Source organism: Silurus aristotelis, assembly GCF_946808225.1.
Source record: "Silurus aristotelis genome assembly, chromosome: 15".
Lineage (NCBI taxonomy): Eukaryota > Metazoa > Chordata > Actinopteri > Siluriformes > Siluridae > Silurus > Silurus aristotelis.
The window spans coordinates 3,536,650-3,558,916 of record NC_139588.1 but is presented as its reverse complement, the minus strand read 5'-3'; the positions used below and the strand labels follow the sequence as shown (position 1 = coordinate 3,558,916).

At 40.2% G+C, this 22,267-nt stretch overlaps 3 protein-coding genes across 28 annotated transcripts in view; 1 reads left to right on the top strand and 2 right to left on the bottom strand.

Moving 5' to 3' along the window:
• The window catches only part of LOC310738044 (uncharacterized protein), a 387,632-nt gene that overhangs the window by 7,637 nt on the left and 357,728 nt on the right, over positions 1–22,267 (bottom strand). For 17 of the 25 annotated variants that reach the window (XM_083562863.1, XM_083562868.1, XM_083562867.1 and 14 more), the window contains 8 exons: positions 17,823–17,939; positions 16,840–16,893; positions 14,798–16,612; positions 14,210–14,404; positions 12,214–12,387; positions 11,464–11,637; positions 7,747–7,920; positions 7,120–7,395 (listed from right to left, as the gene is read on the bottom strand). In XM_083562863.1, coding sequence (XP_083418989.1) covers positions 7,359–7,395; positions 7,747–7,920; positions 11,464–11,637; positions 12,214–12,387; positions 14,210–14,404; positions 14,798–16,612; positions 16,840–16,893; positions 17,823–17,939 — 2,740 coding nt within the window. In that variant the 3' untranslated portion in view covers positions 7,120–7,358. Of the gene's footprint in view, positions 1–6,720; positions 7,090–7,116; positions 7,396–7,746; positions 7,921–11,463; positions 11,638–12,213; positions 12,388–14,209; positions 14,405–14,451; positions 14,677–14,797; positions 16,613–16,839; positions 16,894–17,822; positions 17,940–22,267 lie in introns of those variants that run through there. The other 8 variants (XM_083562881.1, XM_083562880.1, XM_083562882.1 and 5 more) reach the window with 8 other exon arrangements.
• LOC310738441 (uncharacterized protein) overlaps positions 1–22,267 on the top strand; it is a gene marked incomplete at its 5' end in the record, with an annotated part of 500,089 nt that overhangs the window by 386,022 nt on the left and 91,800 nt on the right. The gene's annotated exons all lie outside the window — the stretch shown is intronic.
• Positions 3,139–5,507, bottom strand: LOC310738118 (uncharacterized protein). 2 transcript variants are annotated; one of them, XM_083563096.1, is made up of 3 exons: positions 5,293–5,507; positions 4,472–5,077; positions 3,139–4,301 (listed from the first exon to the last, which is right to left on the bottom strand). In XM_083563096.1, exons 2-3 carry the CDS (start codon positions 4,579–4,581, stop codon positions 3,245–3,247), a joined length of 1,167 nt encoding a protein of 388 aa, XP_083419222.1. In that variant the 5' UTR covers positions 4,582–5,077; positions 5,293–5,507; the 3' UTR covers positions 3,139–3,244. The 2 variants fall into 2 exon arrangements, with proteins under 2 accessions (XP_083419222.1, XP_083419223.1); XM_083563097.1 differs by having other exon boundaries at positions 3,139–5,077.

Here is a 22,267-nt window from a genome sequence, read left to right as displayed (position 1 = left end):
TTGCCTGCTTGCTGTTTCCACTTGCTATTTGGTATGCCTCACCCATTCTTCTAGCCCACTGTTCAGCAAAACCTCGGGGTGTTTGCCCCTCATCATCTTCATTCAGGCCGAATATCAAATCAATTGGAAGGCGAGGATGTCTTCCGTAGAGCAGGTAGAATAGGGAGTACCCAGTTGACTCATGACGAGTGCAATTGTAGGCGTGTACAATCTGGGGTAGGTAATCTTTCCACTTTGCTTTTTCTTTGTCGGCCATCGTTCGGAGCATCTGGAGGAGAGTCCGGTTAAATCTCTCAGCTGGGTTCCCTTGAGGGTGATATGGAGATGTTCTTGAGTGACCCACTCCAGCCAATTGTCTGAGACTCCGGAACAGTGTATTCTCGAACTCTCTGCCCTGGTCGTGATGTAGCTTTCCCGGGTAGCCGAAGTGAGGGATGTAGTCACTGAACAACCGCTCAGCCGCTGTCCAGCCAGACTTATTTCTCGTAGGGTAAGCTTAAGGGAATCGTGTAAAGTGGTCTATGACAACTAGTATATATTCATACCCTCCCTGACTCTGTTCCAGGTGCAGAAAATCGATGCAGACAAGTTCCATTGGCGAGCTGGAAGTTAAACTCCCCATAGGTGCTCGGACATGTGTCACTGTTTTTTTTGCTTTGATGCATGGGCACCTTTTAGTAATGTACTCCTCTACTTCTTTCTTTATGTGTGGCCAGTAGAACCTCTCCCTCATTAAGTGGATTACTCTTTCTTGGCCTACATGTCCCATCCTATCATGCAGGTACTCTAAAGCCAGTTGTCTATACTTTGTTGGAAGGACAAGCTGTTTTCTTCCAGCCACGTGCCGATACAGACACCCATCTTCCAAAGACAGCTTGCTCCACTCTCTTAAGAGTTTCCTGGCTGGACCCCTCACACTTCTCCTACTGTCTTTATCCGGCACCTTATCTGTCTCTTTCATCTCCATTATCCTAAAGATCCCTGGGTCATCCCTTTGAGCTTTGGCGAGTTCATCCTTGCTTACAGGCGGCAACAAGGGGGCAGAGGAAGATTGGTCCATGTTTGCGTGAGCTATATTCAGTGCTGCAATCCAAGCCACATCCTTCTTCCTGGCTGCATGAGTTCCATCTCAGCTTGCTCGTATCACCTCTAGTGAGAGGTCCTCTGTGCACTCTGCAACATATTTCTCCATATCAAGAGGAAGGCGTGACAGCGTGTCAGCATCAATGTTGGCTTTGCCAGGTCGGTGCTTGATATCGAAGTGAAAATCCGCCAGTTCTCCCACCCATCGATGGCCTACTGCATTCAATTTTGCCGTGCTCATGACGTAGGTCAAGGGATTATTGTCAACAAGTAATCCCTAAACTTCTCGCACACCGGCCATTTTAAAGCAAGAAATTCCAGCTTCCCACTATGCAGTTGGTAACCCTTTTCAGCTGGAGAAAGGGTCCTAGAGCCGTATGCGATGACCCGCAACCTCCCATCCTGGTGCTGATATAGGGTGGCCCCGAGGCCCCTATCTGATGCATCAGTGTGCAGCACGAATGGAAGGTTGAAGTCTGGGTATGCCAGAACTGGGGGGTTTACCAGCATGTCTATTAGCAGGTCTAGGGTTTTCTGGTGTTCACTGGTCCATTCCACTGCCGTTCGCAAAGGCATCTGGGGACCTTTTTTCTTTCCTGGATTGTACTGGTTCTTTGTTGCCCCTGACTGAGTCTGGAGTAGTTCGTAGATAGGTTTGGCCACACGTGAAAAGTCTTGTATGAATGGGCGATAATATCCGAGAAATCTCCGCACCCCTCCAACAGGGGTCTGTGACTCCTCAGTGCTAACACTGCCTCAAGATCATGGGGGTCAATCCTTACCCCATTGGCCGACACCAAACGACCCACATACCGGACTTCCTGGCGAAATAGTTCACACTTCTCAGGCCTTAATTTTACTCCGTTGGCGCCTAAGAGTCTGAAGGACTTTTCTGATTACTTCTACATGTTCCTCAAATGACCTGGCGTAACACAACACATCATCAAGGTATGGAGCACAGCACTCATCCCTGAGGTCATCCAGCATCCCCTCCATGCTGCGTTGGAATGCCGCTGGTGCATTGGACAGGCCAAAAGGTATTCTTACCCACTCATATAGGCCCCACGGAGTGATAAAGGCGGTCATGTGTCTCGAACCCTCGGTTATGAAGCCCTGGTGGTAAACCTTTCACTGGTCAAGGATGCTAAACCAAGAATACCCTCCCAGGGTGTCGATCAGGTCTTGAATCCTCGGCAAAGGGTGTCTGTCTGGTACGGTCTTCTTATTAAGGAGGCGGTAATCCACACACAAACGCAGTGAGCCATCCTTTTTCCGAACACAGACTACTGGTGCCGAGCAGGGGGACTTAGATTTCACAATCCACCCTTTCGCTAAGAGGTCTTGGATGTAATCCTTTACTTCCTTGAACAAGGGTTTGGGTATTGAGGAATAGGCACGTTGTACTGGTATGTCATCCTTGAGGTTGATGGACATTTGGAGACTTGGAATGCAGCCAACGTCACTTCCATCTCGGGCAAAGGATGCAGACTCCTCATGCAACATTTGCTTAACTACTGCTTGCTGATCCTCATTTAGATGGCTGAGATCGACAGGTGGATGCCACAGGGTGGAGTTTTCCTCCACCGCTGCCACAGATGCACCACGAACCTTTCCACTGGTCTTTGTTTCATTTGACATGTCCAATTCCAACACTGTTTTAATGGGGTGGACATACCCTAGGATGCTGTTGCGGGGCAGGGTGATGTCGCATGTAGAGTGGTTGCCGACAGGGACTGACACGTATGAACTCTGGATTTCCAAAATCCCTTCACCCATATCCAGCTGCTCCAACTGCACATTGTCTACATCTGGCTCAAACAGGGCTATAGTGCCAGACTGATCCATTTTGGGTGGTACTCTGCACTTTACCCATGCTACCTGACCTGCCGGTATCAACACGTGTCTCTGTTTACTCTCAATCGCCCCCACTGTCCACTGTGCTCAGGCGTTTGTACAAAACTAACCAGATTCTTGGCTTCTTCACTCGATACTGCTATTGCACTGGAAAGCAATGAAACTAAAGTAGGAACTAAACGCTCTGGTTGGACTGTCAGTTTGCTGATACCTTTCTTTCTCACAGAGGGTTTGGTCTTTATAGCAGGCAGACATTGTTGTAGGTTTACATTTTACAGAGTTAGGCTTGTTCCCCAAAATAAAGTCCTTAGGGTTTTGGGACATACAAGGCTCGGTCACTGGTCGTCCCCTGGCAGTGGCCGTTTCCCATTTCCCTGCAGTTTCTGCTTCCGGAGACATCCTCGAGCCCGGTGCCCCTCTTCGCCACAGAGAAAACAATGAATGCAGTTCTGTTGACCAGCTTCAACACACCTGGGGCAACCTCTGAGTTTTGCTCCTCGCTGTGGGGGTGGTCTCTTGCAAAGCATCGACAGGTGTGTTCAGGTTGTGGCCTTGGTGTTGACTGGCGCATGGCATCTACCATACTGGTAAGCGAGTCAATGCGAGCAGTAAGTTGTATGATTGTATCGTTTTTCTGAGGTGGCTCTTTTACTCTGTCAGGTTCACTTTCAAGTTGGGCAGAGCTTGTGGTGCTTTGTTTGGGACGAGTTATTGGACCCAATCTTCGTGCTCGCTCGTTTTCATCATTCGTGATTTTCATTACATTTCTCACAATTGCCTCATCTGTGATATTGTGGTTAGCCAACAGGGGTTTGAGCTCACTCCTGACATCTTTATACTTGTGCCCCAGGCCCTGATACACAGTGTGAAGAAACACATCCTGGATTGTGGCTGGGCTGTACCTCACATCAGTGTTAGACTGTTTGATAGCAAAGAGTATTTTCTGCTTAAGGCCTATTGCCCTGTACAGGAACTGTTGAGGTGTTTCGGTCTCTATCTGTCTTGCACACATTAATTCCTGAAATAACTCTGTGCTGCTTTTGTCCCCTAGGTGAGATTGAAGAAACCTCTTAAGTTCTTCCACTGTCATATCTTCCTTATTCATAATCATTTCTTTGAAGTTACCTGGTTTAATTGCACGTAGTATTCCCCTGACCAGTTCAGCTTCACTGAAATTCTCTTTAACTCCGTCATCAATCTGTCGACACACACTGGCATATGTTATGTCAGATGCATAGTCACCAATTTGCCCTCCTTGTATCTTAAATTCACGACGCTGCAGGCAGGAGAGGACTCGTAGCGAAACTACTTTTTCAGAAATCCCCTGTGAGGTGCATTCAAGATTCTTAGTTATCGGCATGTCACTATTGTGCCTTGCAGGTGGGCTTTGAGGGGAGTGCTGTGTATGTGGCGCAAGATACTAAATGAGTTTTCTGCTCAGCTCTTCGAAATCTGCGTGTGTGACTGTAAGGTTGGTATCTAACTCTCTAACTTTCCCTAAACCAGATGCAGTTTTGAGTGATTCTACATGCACAGTTTCTGAAGTGACCATGTGACCTGTGGAGATGTGTGTATGTGCAGTGGATACAGGTAAGACATTAACATTACTCTCGACCTCACCATGACCCGGTGCTGCAGCACCATGCTCTAGTATGACAGCCTCTACAGTCCCTTGTAAAACCAAAAGTTCAGCCATACCTTTGTCCTCTGATTGTAACAGGTGAGTGCTGTACATAAAGGCATTTATGTATTCAAGACAGCCCTCTTAAACCTCAGCGTCAAGTTCTGAGAAGTCCTTCCCTGGTATTAGACCGATGCTTTGGCGACTTGGTACAGTTCAACAGAAGTTGAGTTGAGTAAACTTTTCCTGATGTCCCACACCAGGCCCTTGCGTACTCGATCAGCCATGATGACCTCTTTCCCACAGTCCCTCAAGCCACTCGCACAAACACCAGCCCACTCCTCACCGACGTCCTCGCCTATTGGATTACCACCTCGCTCAGCGTCCGCACTCGTTTGGTCCTCAGGATCAGGTTTGGTGGATCGACCTCCCTGGGCATCAGAAGGCGATCCCGGACGAGCCCCCAAAAATCTGTTACAGGCCCAATGCAAAAGGCCATGTTAGCAGATTAAAAAGTCCCTGGTAACTGGAGCCTGTATGAATCAGATTAACTGTATTTCACAAGCATGTGGCCAGTGTCCACAAAATGGCGGACGATTTACACATGTACACTATCTTCAGAAACCAAAACATTCATAACAGTGCATTTATAAACAATACATATGTAACATTCACACACACATACGAATTAAATGACTTTTGTGCATTTTGTTTAGTTGTTGTGAAAGTCATACCTGTAAAAACAGGAATAAATGAGGAGACAGGAGCAACGTGTCTGTGTCGCATCTAATCTCCAACAATTGTGAGAGCACCTGCGGGACACTGCTCCTTCTCGCAAATCCTCAGTTCATTTTCAAAATAAGAGTCCCAATCTTTCTCAGCAATAGACAACATTTTAAACGTTGCAGTTTCCAACTCTCCATGAAATTGAACATATAAAATATATGTAACAAACAGTATTTTAAACTTTGCAGCTTTCCAGCTTTCAATTATATTTAACATATTATATATATATATATATATATATATATATATATATATATATATATATATATATATATATATATGTATATATATATATATATATATATATATATATATATATGTATATATATATATATATATATATATATATATATAAATATATATATATATAAAACGAAAAACAGGGTATAGTAAATAAACTTTTTTCTTCCAAAATCACAATACCCATAACGTGTACATACTTTAGGGTGTCACATCCGTTATTGTATGTGTTGGACTTTACGTGCGGGTTATGTTTTCGCGGGCCGGTTTTCACACAGGACTCCTCTTATCCGTTCCATTCGGACTCCAGAATCCCGTACCGGCTGCGCGTCTCCTCCCCGTGCATCTCGGGTCAGCTACGCTTCTCCTAAAGTGCACCTCGGACTCTCTCTCAACTGAAGGACTGCCGTGTGTGTGTGTGTGTGTGTGTGTGTGTGTGTGTGTGTGTGTGTGTCTCTCTCTCTCTCTCTCTCTCTCTCTCTCACACACTTGTCATTAAAACCCAAGCGAGCTGTACTCCGGCTTCTGCCTTTTGTTTCGCTCGCACCCTGACAGTGACACTAAAACAGGTAGAAGTAATAACTAAAATATAGTTATTAAACTACTTTTTACTTCAGTCATGTCAGAGACAAAACTTCTTTACTTTCACTTGAGTAAAAAAGTATAATCAGTACTACTACTATTATTATTATTATTATTATATTTTAACATTTGACTACTAATGTGTTACACTTTTTATCAGGTGGACAGTCGGAATGTGTAACACATTAGTAGTCAATGTTAAAATATAATAATAATAATTAATGCCCCGTATCTATAAACTGAATCAAGACCGTAAGTAAATGAATCAGCAGGAGGAGCTGCTCAGTGACTAAAGGTCCTGTAGATAATTAAACTAATATACAGTCATCACGCTAAACCATATGATATCTTCTACATCTCCATGGTTACACAATGAGACGCTTCCGAGCAAAGAATGCAGTAACGTCAGATCCGGTGTTATGCGCTAAAATGCCCCCCTGCCACAGACTGCATTCACCAAAAAAAATTGGTGCAATGTGCTTCCGTAGATAATAAGCCTTTAAGATAAAACTTTACTTGTGGGAAATAAAAAGTGGTGTAGAAAGAAAGAAGAGTAAATAAAACTCAATTTATTTTTCTTCCATACTTTATATAAAATGATTACAGTTTTATGGGTGTTTTTGTATGAAATATTATGATACATCATATACATATTACATATATCCAGGGGTGTGTGTGTGTGTGTGTGTGTGTGTGTGTGTGTGTGTGCACTAAAGATGGCACTGATCCCATACTGGGTTAATCACCTGATACTAGTAAGAACTCTATTAAATACTAACTAAAGGACAAAGTAATACATGTGATTTGGACTCTTTCTGCTCTGGGCTTTTTCACATCAACTCCTCAGATCCTGTAGATAAACGTGTTCTCGGTTTGCAGACATGGAAATGCAGGAACACACAATTGTTCATCACCATCCAATTCTACAAGAGAAAGAAGTGAATCAGTAACAGAAAACTAGAAGGTGGTGTTTGATGATCAGCAGCAGGTAATTTTCTCTGCTTCAAGGAAACCAGGATTTGATTTCAGTGTATCATTTGTCCAACATTTCTTCATGCTTATATAATATCTTTGGTAGAACATTTAGTGAGAACAAATGAGAAGGTGCAGAAGATGGAAGAGGAACATGAGCAGATATTTGCATCACATCACTGCACTTCTCCAATCCCAGGCTGTAGAGTTTTTGCTGCTTTTAATAAAGATCACTGCTGTGGAGCTTCTCTCTTGTTCTACATGGATATTAAGTGCAGACTTTAACAAGCTGAGGGGGATTTTACAGGAATGATAGAAGACACGGTGTGGAGGTGGAGAGATAAAAGCACTGTCTGAGTGAGGAAACCAGCTGCTTACAGGAAATCCAATATTTGTGGCAATAAAAGATTATTATTATCTAATAAATAATGCTAATGTGCTAAATAACGCCGATGTAGTAAATAACACTAATGTGCTAAATAACGCTAATGTGATAAATAACACTGATGTAATGAATAACGCTAATGTAGTAAATGACGCTAATGTAGTAAATAACACTAATCATCACCTCAGTTTTAAGTGTTTATATAAAACAGATTATTACGTACTTCAGTGTCTGTAGATTGTAACGTTTATCATCCTTCAGATCAGAGAGAATCTTCACTCCTGAGTCTTCTACATTATTCCCAGTCAGATTCAGATCTCTCAGGTGTGAGGGGTTTGATCTCAGAGCTGAAGCGAGAGCAGCACAGCCTTCATCTGATACTTCACACTGCTTCAACCTGCAGATACACAATGACACACACTTCACTCTCTCAGTTTCTACACATTACACATCCTGTGTGTTCTCTCCACTAGAAAGAGAAAGAAAGAGAGAGAGGGAGAGAGAGAGAGAGTAAGAGAAGAAAAGGTAGAGAGGGGGAGGGAGGGGAGAGAGAGAGGGGAGAGGGATGGAGGAGAGAGAGGGAGAGAGTATGGTGGTTGAGAAGTACAAAACACCGACAAATCAGAAAACAAAATAACAAATTAGAAAACACAAGGACGATTCAGACAGTGTAAAAGGGAGATAAAGGGTGTGAATGAAACACTTACTGATCATTGGACGAGACACCTCTCATTCAACATATACAGGAAGTATGAAATCTTTGTTTCTTGTACATGTGTAAAGTTCTCTGTTTACTTTAAACTAGTTTTTATTTGGATATATTACACCTTTAAATATAAGAAATTAACATAAGTAAACAGAATCAGAGAGAAACTGGAATGTATTTAAAGCTACTTTGAGGAAGGACATACATATGCAGTGATGTTGGAGATGCTGCAGTATATCATCACATAAAGACTAGTCTCTACACTTTTACACATACGTTCCAACTTTCTTGGTTTATGACTTACAGAATAAACCATAGCCTTGTTTATTTTTATCCTTTTTTTAAATAAAATTTTTATTATTATTATTATTATTATTATTGTTATTATTATTATTATACATTTTATTTTTTTATCTATTTTTTCCCCTCTTTCCCCTAAATATATCTGTATATATTGTATTTTCCTGCATCTGTTCTGTGTATTGTAATGTAAATTGTACTTGTTATTGCCACGTTGTTTGTTTATGGCTATTTGCTTAGTAAAATAAATAAATGGGGATGAGGGATGGAGCGAGATATAGGGAGAGGGAGGGAGGAAGGAGAGACTTGACTTTTAGGTCTCTTTATTGCTAAAAGTAAAAAAAAAGTTGGAACATTTGATTGAATTGAAACTTTAAGTTGCAGAAAGCTGTCATGATCAACATCACAAATACATTAATTTATTCCCCATTTGCACGGAAATGTTTCCATGTTCCTGAACATCTGCTGATATACGAACTGGATTTTTACTCGATCAGGATCAATTCAGTTTATTCTTTTCCATTTCACTTCCTTTTCTACACAATCATATGATCATTTCACTTCCCCAAATAAAAAGTTCATTAGTAGCTGAGTATCTTTCCTGCTCTTGGAATATTTGGGGCCATAAACAAAGTGTTAACATTTCCATGTGCAGCATCAAGCAGACGCCCGTGTCCAGAGCGTCGTGTGATATGTTGAACATGTCTAAACGTGCTGCAGAAACCCCGCCTGTGTGGAACTTCACCCACATGTACTGACGTGTTCGTGGGTTGTTTTCTCTCCATCTGTCTAAGAAGTTCAGGGATTTAGTTCTTACTCTTGCTGATTTAGCATGTGGTCTTACCCCAGAAGAATAAAGTCCCTCTACTGGTGTTTTTTTCCTCTAACGTTCATAATTTAGAGAAAAGCTTCACCCTCTCTGACCCTGTGTTAGGAGCAGAAATATTTACAAACAAAACATTGAAGTGGTTGATTTCTGCTCTCACTATGAGAGTCTACCTGGTTCTACCTTATCCTGTGAGAAGATTTGTGCTTTAACATTAGGTGAGAACAGAAAGGCGAATCCAGCACTAATATTAGATCAATGACTCAAGATTTTTCCTCCTTTCCACCACAAGCCCTAATCCACCTCATTGCCCTCGTCACTAAGTGTCTCCTGCAGGAAGATTATACTCAGATTCTTTAAGCCTTTACTTTCTGAAGTATTTCTCTTTTTTTTTTTGTCCTTTATCTCAGGAGAGGAAACATGATGACTATGTAGATTTCCCCTTGTTAGTCTCTTTTCCAGGTTGTTCACCATGTCTGATTGCTGTTGAGAGTTTTTTAATGAAGATGTTTCTTCTGTGGTTCAGAGCAAACATGTTTTCCTCAGAAGACACAAAATTTTCTAGATGGGGAAAGAAATCACTTACTTCAACACCTCCTTTTCCTTTAGTCTCATCCAAAAATATGTTTATTTGTCCGACAGATTAAAGATCCTTTTCAGACGTTTTTGACCACTGTTCCTCATCTCTGATGCTCTCAAGAGAATGCTGAGATGAATCACTCAGCTGCTCGTTCACGGCTTCCTCCATCTCACAAGCCTGGGCTCCCTCAGCTCCCACAGCCACCACCTGATCTCCTTCACTTCCCTTACTGGTCTTTTCACTCTCTTCTCTAACTTTACTGTAGCGCCTATGGCATTGATCCAATGGCAGTAGCCACTGGATCAACAAAAAAGGAAGTGCTATTTAAAATAATAAAAAAAAATAAAGTAAATTCCCCTTAAATGTTCAATTGGTTCCGTAAGTGAATGTGGAATGTGGATCCAGAGTTCTGTGAATGCGTATTTAAGTAAGCATTAATTTCCTTGTCCTCAAGTGCACTTGTTGTAACACTACTTTGTGTGAATAATGCCTTAACTGGCACTCTTGATGTAAATCAGGATTCCTCTGGTGACAAATCAATGGCTGGCCACTCTGTTAAAGATCATCTACCAGTTTCACTGGGCTAGGCTCGCCATCTCGGTTCATCCAGACATTCTAATACTCAAAAAAAAAAAACAATCGTAGTTTCATTTGTTTCTACTTGGAATTATTGCCTCGGTTTTCTGCTTTCTGCTGGTTTTAGAATTTCAAAAGTTTTATTTCTGCTGGCATTCACGAGGAGAAGAAATAGCAAAAGGGGGGAAAATGCTGATAACCATAGGCTTTAATCGAGTCAGTCCCCCAGCGCCCCCTATGGTTGGGAGTGAAACTACAGTATAGTAGCCCTTATATCTCTATGGGTTACATTACCATTCACATCACTAACCACTACACTCACATCACTGACAATTACACTCACACCACTGACCATCACACTCACATCACTGACCATTACACTCACATTACTGACCATCACACTCACATCACTGACCATCACACTCACATCACTGATCATCACACTCACATCACTGATCATCACACTCACATCACTGACCATGACACTCACATCACACTTCTCATTCTTCAGCTCCAGACAGTATTTTCAGGTGTTAATCTACTGGAAATACAGATTTAATGCTGCAGGTTTAATTGGACTTGTAAGCTGCAATAAAAGTCACAACAGCTCAATTCTACACTGAGTAATTTTTGTAGCTTGTTAGATATTAGATCATCTTCTCTTTCTTCATTATTCTGCCTCGTCACATTCACATTTATATCAACACTTTTGTACATTTATTAGATATTAGAAACTAAAACAATACAAAAGTTAATAAAAAGTCATGATTATAAAAATATAAAACATTTAATCAACACTAATTTAAACTAACAAACAAAAGAAAAAAAGAAAACTATTAACTTCCTCCTCAGAACATTGATGCTGAACCTAAAAGCTCTGCTTCAGTCCAACTATTAGAGAATGTGTGTTACTGAGGAGCAGGTCATGTGGCTTTTAGAGAGATGATCTTACCCCAGTATCTCCAGTTTACAGTGAGGATTCTCCAGTACAGCAGAGAGACACTTCACTCCTAAGTCTCCTACTTTATTCCAACACAGATCCAGATCTCTCAGGTGTGAGGGGTTTGATTTCAGAGCTGAAGCGAGAGCAGCACAGCCTTTATCTGATACTCCACAATCATCCAACCTGCAGATACACAATGACACACACTTCACTCTCTCAGTTTCTACACATTACACATCCTTTGTGTGTTTTGAAATTAGTGGTGTGGATGGATAAATGGATGGATTTTATATATATATATATATATATGCTAAAATATAAACAATAGATTGTGTAAATGAGAGAATTCAGATAAATAAACTGAATATTGAAACGGTTTATTCAGTGACAAAAACAAGACTCTTTCTTTTATGCAGTTTGTGTGTGTGTGTGTGTGTGTGTGTGTGTGTGTGTGTGTGTGTGTGTGTGAGAAAACAGTACATTTGTATGTACTTTGTGTTACTGAAAGTGAACTCTAACAGTTTCACAGTCATTTCAGACACATTGCAGTGGTTTTAAGACACGTTTTGTGCTGCAGCTTCACACATACGTACATCAGACCTAAAGACTCTGTGACAAATCATCAGTGTGCAGTGGAAAGAAACAAACTTCCTCCTCAGAACATTGATGCTGAACCTAAAAGCTCTGCTTCAGTCTCACTATTAGAACATGTGTGTTACTGAGGAGGAGGTCATGTGACTCTCAGAGAGATGATCTTACCACAGTGACTCCAGCTTACAGTTAGGATTCTCCAGTAAAGCAGAGAGACACGTCAGTCCTGAGTCTCCTATATTATTCCAAGACAGATGCAGTTCTCTTAGGTGTGAGGGGTTTGATCTCAGAGCTGAAGCGAGAGCAGCACAGCCTTCATCTGATACTTCACAATTACACAACCTGCAGATACACAATGACACACACTTCACTCTCTCAGTTTCTACACATTACACATCCTTTGTGTTCTTCCTCGTTCCTGCAGTGTTGGTGTGAGAACCAGTCAAAGACACAGATGAAAGTCCTCATCTAGACAGTCATATAGTACGAGTTCCCCGACTACACAATGGACAGATTTCATTTCTGTAAAATAAGTTGCAGCAGATTTCTCCAGGACTTACAAAATAAATCAAAACCAATATATATAAATGAATTTAAAGATGATTTAATAGAGATAAATATTTGTACTGCACTTTGATTCATCTCAGACTGCTGCCACAAGAAAACTACAGTAAATGACCAGTAGGTGGCAGTGTAAGGTGTATTTCAGCTAATTTTCACAGCAGGGGATTAGAAGCAGAGCAGCACTAATGACCAAATGAATGTGGAGGAAAAAACAGAAGTAAATGTGGTATTTTTTACTCTTAGAAGAGCTTAAACATTTGCAGTTCAATAAAGAAGTTGTAAAAGAAGATGAGATGAAGGAGAGCAGCAGCACAAACACACGTCGCTCTGAGAAACAGAGAATGGAACTGGGAAGTCCAGAGCAATGCAAGCTGGCACACACTTCATCATTCTGCAAACGGAGCAGAGGGGAATCTCTGACAATGAAGAATAATATGGTAAGACGTCTAGAAACAGGTTGAAAAGCAATGATGATGATTTGAAGATGATGTGTGTGTTATGGTGGACCGTCTCCCTTCTCTTGTCCAATCAAAAGATAATATTAAACCTGACCAATGATTATTGCTGTGATTGAGATTCCTGTCATTATGTGTACAAGAGGTGTAAAGGTATTGCTGCTTTCTGTTTAAAGTCATGAATCAGGTTCTTTCTCTCTGTTGAACTGAATTTTTATTCACACATGGATCTAATACAGACATGCCCAAAGTGCGGCCCGCGTTCATATTTCCACTGGCCCGAAGCCTCTGTCATAAAATCAATAATATATGGCCCGTCAGTACTGTTGTACACAGTATAAAATACACGCGTAAAAAAAAAGCAATTTTATATTTCACCACAAGATGGCAGTAAACTTATGGCAGTAAACTTATAGAGTTTTGCGCCTGCTCTGTTTTTTGCCCATTTCTAAAATGGCAACTGGAAGTAAGAAAAGGAAAGTTGAGAGAGAGTGCCGCCGTTTCCAGTACAAATGGAAATCTGAATATTTTTTTTACTGAGTTACGAAACAACGGTGTCTGCCTAATTTGGCTGAGTTCAATACCAGAGGAAACATGCCAATTGCGACAAGCTAACGGGTAACGAATGCGGTGAAAAATTTAAGCAACATAAAGCTGGTTTAACGAATGAAAATACCACAAAGGCAAGCTATGAGATGGCAACGCTGATTGCCAAGCACTGCAAACCTAAATACATTTGCATTAAAACCACTGTTTTTGAGCCAGACCTGCCCAGTTTACTGCAGTCGAGATCTCAGTATCACCCTTCGCATTAATGCAAACATGTTATTTGTTAATTCTGTTGAATTAAGGTTTGAGTTTGAGTCAAATTTCATAAAATACTTGCATTCAATTAATTTTTTTAAACTACATTTATCCAGGTCAGGCAGTTATCAGATCTACCTAACAGCAGAAAGCATAGCAAAACAAAGCAAAATAAAAAGAAATACAAAAAAGCAACCCCCTCCCCCATCGGTGGCATGTAAAATTCACGTCAATATGGCCCCTGAGCCAAAAAGTTTGGGCACCCCTGATCTAATATATGTATATAACAATTCACTACAGCTTTTAGTGAGTTCTTTTGTCTCTCAGAGAGATGATCTTACCTCAGACATTTCACTTTACACTCAGGATTCTCCAGTAGAGCAGAGAGACGCTTTACTCCTGAGACTTCTAGTTTATTCCCAAACAGATTCAGTGTATTGACAGTCAGATGCAATTCTCTCAGACTGGAGGTTTCTGATTTGAGCACTGAGCTCAGAGCTTTTCCACTTCTCTTTGTAATTTCACTGCATCTGATACTGAAGGAAATAAAAGATAACGAACAGAAATGCAAAAAATCAAACAAGTTCTCAAAGCTTCACTGCAGCGTCTCACTTTCAACATCACACACATCAGTTAAACACAATGATTAAATGGTGGAATGATAAGAATTGACAGTCGGAGATGCTTAGATTTGGCTTGGCGAGAGTTTCAGCTGAGGAACATCATCTCACACACACGTTGTATAAACATGGAGGATGAGATCCGGGAATCCAAATGGGAAAGTAAGAGAGTCTGATCTAAAAGGTTTCTAAGAGGAGAAAGGAAAAAGCTTAAAGAGTCCTGCAGAGTTCGATTCATCTGAACAGCTCAGACCTTTGATTTGTTCTCAACACTGTAACAGTAGAACAATTTCATTCAGCTTCACTTACATTGCTTTTCTGGATGCTGCAATCACAGGCATCACTCTCACAAGAATCTCATCTCTGATCTTATCTGGAGTGATGTATTTATTCAGGTCAAATTCCTCCAGATCCTGTGCTGATGTCAGTAACACAAACACCAGAGCAGACCACTGTGAAGGAGAAAGTTCACTTTGTGCTCCAGATTTCAGATACTGCTGGATTTCCTCCACTAGAGAATCATCACCCAGTTCATTCAGACAGTGGAGCAGATTGATGGATTTCTCTGTAGAAAGATCTTCAATGATCTTCTTCTTGATGTATTGAACTGTTTCCTCTTTGTTCTGGGAGCTACTTCCTGTCTGTGTTACTAAGGAATGTAGAAGTTTTTGATTGGACTCGAGTGAGAGACCCAGAAGAAAACGGAGGAAAAGATCCAGATGTCCAGTCTGACTTTTTAATGCCTGATCTACAGCACACCTGTGTACACCTGAAAGTGTCCTACAGACCTGATTCTGTTTAAGAACATTTCTCTGTTCCTTTATGAAGGTCAGGTGCACATACAGAGCTGCGAGATGTTCCTGAATGCTCAGATGAACAAAGCAGTACACTTTACTCTGGTGAAGCCCAAACTCCTCTCTGAAGATCTGCGCACACACACCTGAATACACTGCTGCTTCTGTCACATCAATGTCACACTCTCTCAGGTCTTCCTCATAGAAGATCAGGTTTTGTTTCTCCAGCTGCTGGAAAGCCAGTTTCCCCAGTTTGAGAAGCATTTCTTCATCGCTCTCCTGCTTCTGTAGGTACTTCTCTCTTATGATGTTGGTATGAATGATGAGGAAGTGTGTGTACATTTGAGTCAGAGTCTTGGGGATCTCTCCACTCTCTGCTTCACCCAACATTCTCTCTAGAACAGCAGCTGAAATCCAGCAGAACACTGGGATGTGGCACATGATGTAGAGGCTTCTTAATGACTTCAGGTGTGTGATGATCTTACTGGCTAAGTTCTGATGAATGATCCTCTTCCTGAAGTACTTCTCCTTCTGAGGGTCATTGAACCCTCGTACCTCTGTGACTCGATGGACACACTCAGAGGGGATTTGATCAGCTGCTGCTGGTCTGGAGGTGATCCAGATAAAAACAGACGGAAGCAGGTTCCCTTTGATCAGGTTTATCAGCAGCACATGCACTGGTGCTGATTCAGTTACATCACACACTCTCACTGTCTTCTGGAAATCCAGAGGAAAATGACACTCATCCAAACCATTAAAAATGAACAAAACCTTCTTCAACCTGGAAATGTCCATTTCTTTCATCTCCTTAAAAAACACATGAAGGAGCTTCACCAGACTCAGTTTCTGCTCCTTCATCAAATTCAGCTCTCTGAAAGGAAGTGGGAATATGAGGTGGACGTCCTGATTTGTTTTCCCTTCAGCCCAGTCCAGAACAAACTTCTGCACAGAGACTGTTTTTCCAATTCCAGCTACTCCCTTAGTCAGAATGTTCCTGATGGGTTCTTCATCTTGTTCGGATAAGGGTTTTGTCAGAACTCTCCTGATGGGTTTGTCTTGTTCATGTAGGGGTTTAAAGATGTCACTGCATTTAATTGGTGTCTCCTCAGTTGGGTTCCTCCTTGATGCTGCCTCGATCTGTTTCACCTCATGTTCTTTATTGACGTCTCCACTGTATCCCTCTGTGATGTAGAGCTCTGTGTAGATCTCATTCAGAAGTGTTCGGTTTTCCTGCTTTAGCATCACTCCATTCAAACACTGAAACTTCTTCATCAGATTAATCTTGAACGTCTTCTGGAATTCATCTGCAGCAGTTGATTCTGGGTCGTGTCTGTGACAGGGTGAAGTAGGAAGACATGGTGAGACATGGGCTCCAATGATTAGAGTAGAAGTTCAAATTTTTTCTGCTAGATAGATCTTTATGATGTTCTCACTGTGGATTTACTTTATTCTACTGGAGGTTTTCTATCATCTAATTACTCTGTAGTTACTAACAGCAGAGAGCTTTAGAATAGCAGTGTGTCAGTGTCACAGTCATGGTGTTGGTTTTGATCGTACCCTGTAGCTGTGATGATGTTCTTCTCTCTTCTGTCTCCTGCCTTCTGTAGAACACTGGGAACAAAAACAAAAAGTATTACAGATCTCAACGTTTCTCACTTTAAAACTGAAGTTTAAACCTGAACACAAATTGTACCACAATACTTGTAGTGAGAGTAGGAACACTTAAAGGACACAGAGCTGAATACAACTCCAACATTGTGCACCTGGAGAATTAAATGTGCTCCTGTTTTCATTTCACACTTTTTCCTACTTTTTCTATTCTTCCTACACAAACCTCCAAATGTATTGGGACAGGAAGTCCAGTTCTTTGGGTTTTTGCTCGACGCTGAAGACATTTGGATTTGAGAGTAAAAGATGAAAATGAAACAATAGATCAGAATTCCAGCTTTCAGTTCCTGATCTTTACAACTAGATGTGTTACATCACTTAGAACACTGCACCGAACCTTTCAGGAAATAAAAGCTGAAATTCTGATCTCTCGTCTCACATCATCTTCTGATGAAGATTTCCACCTACTCACATGGTTTTGGGAAGTGGAAGTTTAGGTTTAGGAAAATGCTGATTTTCATTCTGAATTATTTTTTTTTCTCTTTCTATAGTTTACTGTAGAAAATTATAGAAATTACTTTAAGACAGAATTTCTTTGTTGCTAAAATCTGAAGATCTACAGAACATTCTGATCACTAAGTCAGGGTTCCTGATCCCCAAAAATACTGCTTACACCTTTAAGTAGTAGTGTTTAGATGTTTCCTATCGCTTTTAGTTGTTTATTAGTATTTTTATTTTAGGATTTTAAGACATTATGTGTAATTGATTGTGACTTTAATAAATATTTACACTTTTTCATCTAAAGGATTTACTGAAAATATTGTAGAATCACTAAAGACCAAGTAACTATAATATAAATCTAAACAGCTGCTAATGACGGTGTAGTGCAGCCATTAACTGTGACTTTAACTAGGAGAATTATGGGATGTTACCTGTGTCCAGGTGAGGAGATTCCAGTGCTAAATTCCAAAGGAACTTCAATAGACCGATAACTCTTCATGGAGACACAGCTTGGCACTGGTGAGTGTGATTTCTTTCTCTGTAGTTTACTGCAGAAAATTATAAAAATGGCCATAAGACAGAATATAATTGTTGCTAAAATCAGGATACAAAATCCAGTGCATTCAAAAAGTCCCTATGCAGAGGTATTGTAGAGCAGGAAGTGGAGCACGGTTTTAAAACTGGTTAAAACTAGTTATATAGTATGTAGTATACCACTGTATGTAGTATACCACTGTAACTGCTCCTGCTGGATTGGAGTTAAACAGTACTTATTGATTTGGTTCCCTGTAATTGAAGTGATGTTATAAAGGTTTTTTGTGATTGTGCTGAAAAGGAGCTAAACTGAGGTCAGTAATGAGAATCTCCAGTGCTGCTTAAAGACTCATTTATAACACATATTATAAGGATTATTGATGTTGATTGTGTCTTATAGCTTTAATTAGCCAATGAGTTTATGGTTCTTGGTTTTGAGAGTTTCATAAATTGTGCACAATGACGTGTATTTAATTGTGTAATAAATTTATTTGAGGTGAAGTTTATATATGAAATGAAGCTCTCAGAAATGTCTCCAGATTTGCAGATATGAACAGTTCATTAGTAAAATACTAGAACATGGCAGGTTACCAGTCTTTTGAGGGTGAGGTCACATGATCTGTCCCCTGATCAGGGATCTCCATTTTTCAATGCGCGTGTACACGCAGAGTCCTGAAGACACCGATCTCTTCTGCTGGAATCAATCACATTCCTAGAAAACACAAAAACAACATGCAGTTAAAACTGGGGGAAAATCTTTCTAAAACCAGCTGATCCTCATGACGTCTTACTGATTCTCACATATTTTTCTATTATCTTTATTCCTCATCTGAACACAGACTGACAGGAGGTGTGCAATAAACACAACATTAATAAACACTGTTCTAATGTTTATTTGTTTATGTATAAATAGTGATTAAAGTCTTCTGTATTTCTATATTTTCCACACAGTCCATTAAAGTCCCATTAGAGGTGAAATCCATAGACATATAAGACACTGACGCCTCATTAGTCGCTTTGGTCCGTCGCTGTGATACGTCAAAGCTGCTGCAATTTTGGTCCAGGTGAGAGTTTACTGTAAACAAATACAACTTCACAACTTATATAACAACATAACAATAATATAGTGATAATAACAATAGCTGTACAAACAATTAGTGATAATAGATGATTGAGAAATATTATATAGCCTTTAATTTATTATTATACTCATTTATTATTGTACAATTATTTACTTTTCTTTTTGTCTGTATTCTATTGTAATTGATAGTACATACAATTAGCATTTTTTTATATTACATTATAATGCATTATTATTATTAATGTTATTACTATTATTATTATTAAACAATTTGCAATGATCAATATATTAGTTATTTATATAGTTATACTACTGTACATTTTTTTTTTCAATCTTTCTTACTTCCATCATACTGGAATATAAATAGATTTGATGCACTGTTATTGTACCATAATCACATCCATTTATTTTCATAAAGAATCCAGCAAATCTCTTTGTTCTTCATTGTTTTGGAGAATAAATCTGTAAATAACCATCATTTTAGCGTATAAAAATACAGAAATAAGGCTGCCAGTGGGATTTGTATTATTTAGGGTTTGTTCCATTTTCTCAATGATGGTTATTTCATTATACAGTCGAACCCACTTAGCTCGACCTCGGTTAACTCGCCAACCCTATTAAGTCGACGTTTTTGAAGTGGAACCGCCAAATTCTCTCTATGTCTTAGCATTTTCTCATTGGTTATGTCGATTCTTTTATGTCGCTGAACCATAATATCTCGAGCACAAAAGAGGGCCAAATTTTCCACTTAACGTCGGTTATCTCGATCCCCATGACCAATTGCCGGCTTTTGAAAATGTTAGTTTTCGATGCCACGTCACCATCTCACTACCGTATTTTCACGTATATAAGGTGCGTCTTATACAAATTTGTACGTACCCCTCATCCAGGGAGCGTCTTATATTAGAGATCAGCCTGGAATGACGTGAAGAAAGGAAACAATCTCAAACTGCTGGATGCACCGCGTCATTCAGGATATTTCCGATGAGGAGTTTCAGGCACAGTGGCGTGCAGCCGCAGAAGAACTCGCGGAAGTGGCGGAAAAATCAAGCCTTACAGAAGCTTTGTTGGAAGTGTAGGATACTTTTCATATACAATATATATATATAATAATAGGTGTCTTCCTTTTGTTTCTGTGTCCCAAATGTTCTGCATCTTTTATCTCTGCTGTACTCATACACACCCTAATGTTCAGATCTGGTTCCTTTAGTGCCTCTTTTACCAACTTCTCCACTACATCATTCCCCAATATTCCCACATGATCAATGATAAAATATCCAGTGGATCCTGCATTCCGCACTGAATTCGGAAAGCTCATGTCTTCATGAACATGTATCTGCTCCACACTTCCTGTATCACCTCCGCTTAAAAGCCTCTTGACTTGACTTAGAAAGCCATGATCTGCTCCTGTTTACGGGAAATCATCCTGAGCCATGACAACAACTCCAGGATCAGCTTGGAACAACCAAACAATCCCGGTGTTCTCATGTCAGATCCTCCTCAGTAAACTCAGAAAATCATCAAATCTAACTGAGGAATTTGGGCTAAAATTGTTGGCCTCCATTTCGGCTGCTGTGCCGCAGTTTCCCTGCGGTCTTTCCACAAACTCCATTACATAGAAAACACAAACGCATTATTCCGATAGAAAGTCGTTTCTAGGAAAAACCCACTTTCCTAAGCACTGCTTCTGTCTGCTTTTAAATATCTTTGTGTTTTTCTTAACGCTCCTTAAAATGGAGTCGAGGATGAGAAACACTTTCACTTTCGGAAAACCGAATCGACTCTTTGAACCGACACTTTGACGAGTTCATCGCACTCCAAGTCCAGTTCACTTTAATTAGCAATAATTTGACATGTTGGGAATCAGACTGCAGTCCGTCGTCTGTTATGTACGGGGTCGAGACTACACTGTAAAAAAAAAAAAAAAAAAAAATCTGTAAAAAAAACCCGGTAAAAAGACTGGCAGCAGGGCTTCCAGAGATAATCCGTTAAATTACAGAAATAACCATTTTACAAAATTACTAGCAAAAACTGTAAAAATACAGAATAGACTTTATGGTCAAAAGTACTTAAATTACAGAATTTTACTGTTGATAAATAATTTTTAAACTATAATTAAACAGATAAATTCTGTCAAATAACATAGAAAAACAACCAACTGTCAGGTTAATCACCATAAATTTTAGATATTTGACATCAACGATGTTTCCTTATGGTCCACAAGTCAAAACATGTCTAAAATTATTAAATTAACTACTTTTATGAACCTAAATGGTTTATAAAGTTCTGAATGGTTAAACTTGAGCACTTTTTTTCAGACAAATCCTACAAAAGGTGGGTAATTATTGACAGAATTATCATTTTGGGGTAAACTAACCCTTTCACTGTTCAAACTTTTGAAGGGGGTTGTTTCAATAATTTCTGCAATTTTTTTGTGTCATGGACTATACAGTGAGGAAAATAAGTATTTGAACACCCTGCTATTTTGCAACTTCTCCCACTTAGAAATCATGGAGGGGTCTGAAATTGTCATCGTAGGTGCATGTCCACTGTGAGAGACAATCAAAAAATCCAGAAATCACAATATATGATTTTTAAACTATTTATTTGTATGATACAGCTGCAAATAAGTATTTGAACACCTGTCTATCAGCTAGAATTCTGGCCCTCAAAGACCTGTTAGTCTGCCTTTAAAATGTCCACCTCCACTACATTTATTATCCTAAATTAGATGCACCTGTTTGAGGTCGTTAGCTGCATAAAGACACCTGTCCACCCCATACAATCAGTAAGAATCCAACTACTAACATGGCCAAGACCAAAGAGCTGTCCAAAGTCACTAGAGACAAAATTGTACACCTCCACAAGGCTGGAAAGGGTTACGGGGAAATTGAGAAGCAGCTTGGTGAAAAAAGGTCCACTGTTGGAGCAATCATTAGAAAATGGAAGAAGCTAAACATGACTGTCAGTCTCCCTCGGACTGGGGCTCCATGCAAGATCTCACCTTGTGGGGTCTCAATGACCCTAAGAAAGGTGAGAAATCAGCCCAAAACTACACTGGAGGAGCTGGTCAATGACCTGAAAAGAGCTGGGACCACCTTTTCCAAGGTTATTGTTGGTAATGGTAAAAGATGTCATGGTTTGAAATCATGCATGGCACGGAAGGTTCCCCTGCTTAAACCAGCACATGTCCAGGCACGTCTTAAGTTTGCCAATGACCATTTGGATGATCCAGAGGAGTCATGGAAGAAAGTCATGTGG

Coding starts and splice junctions, on each gene's coding strand:
- LOC310738118 (XM_083563096.1), bottom strand. CDS start 4,581: ATGGTGCTGCAGCACCGGGTCATGGTGAGGTCGAGAGTAATGTTAATG. Junction 4,302..4,471: donor ACATGGTCACTTCAGAAACT/GTGCATGTAGAA, acceptor AAGGCACAATAG/TGACATGCCGATAACTAAGA.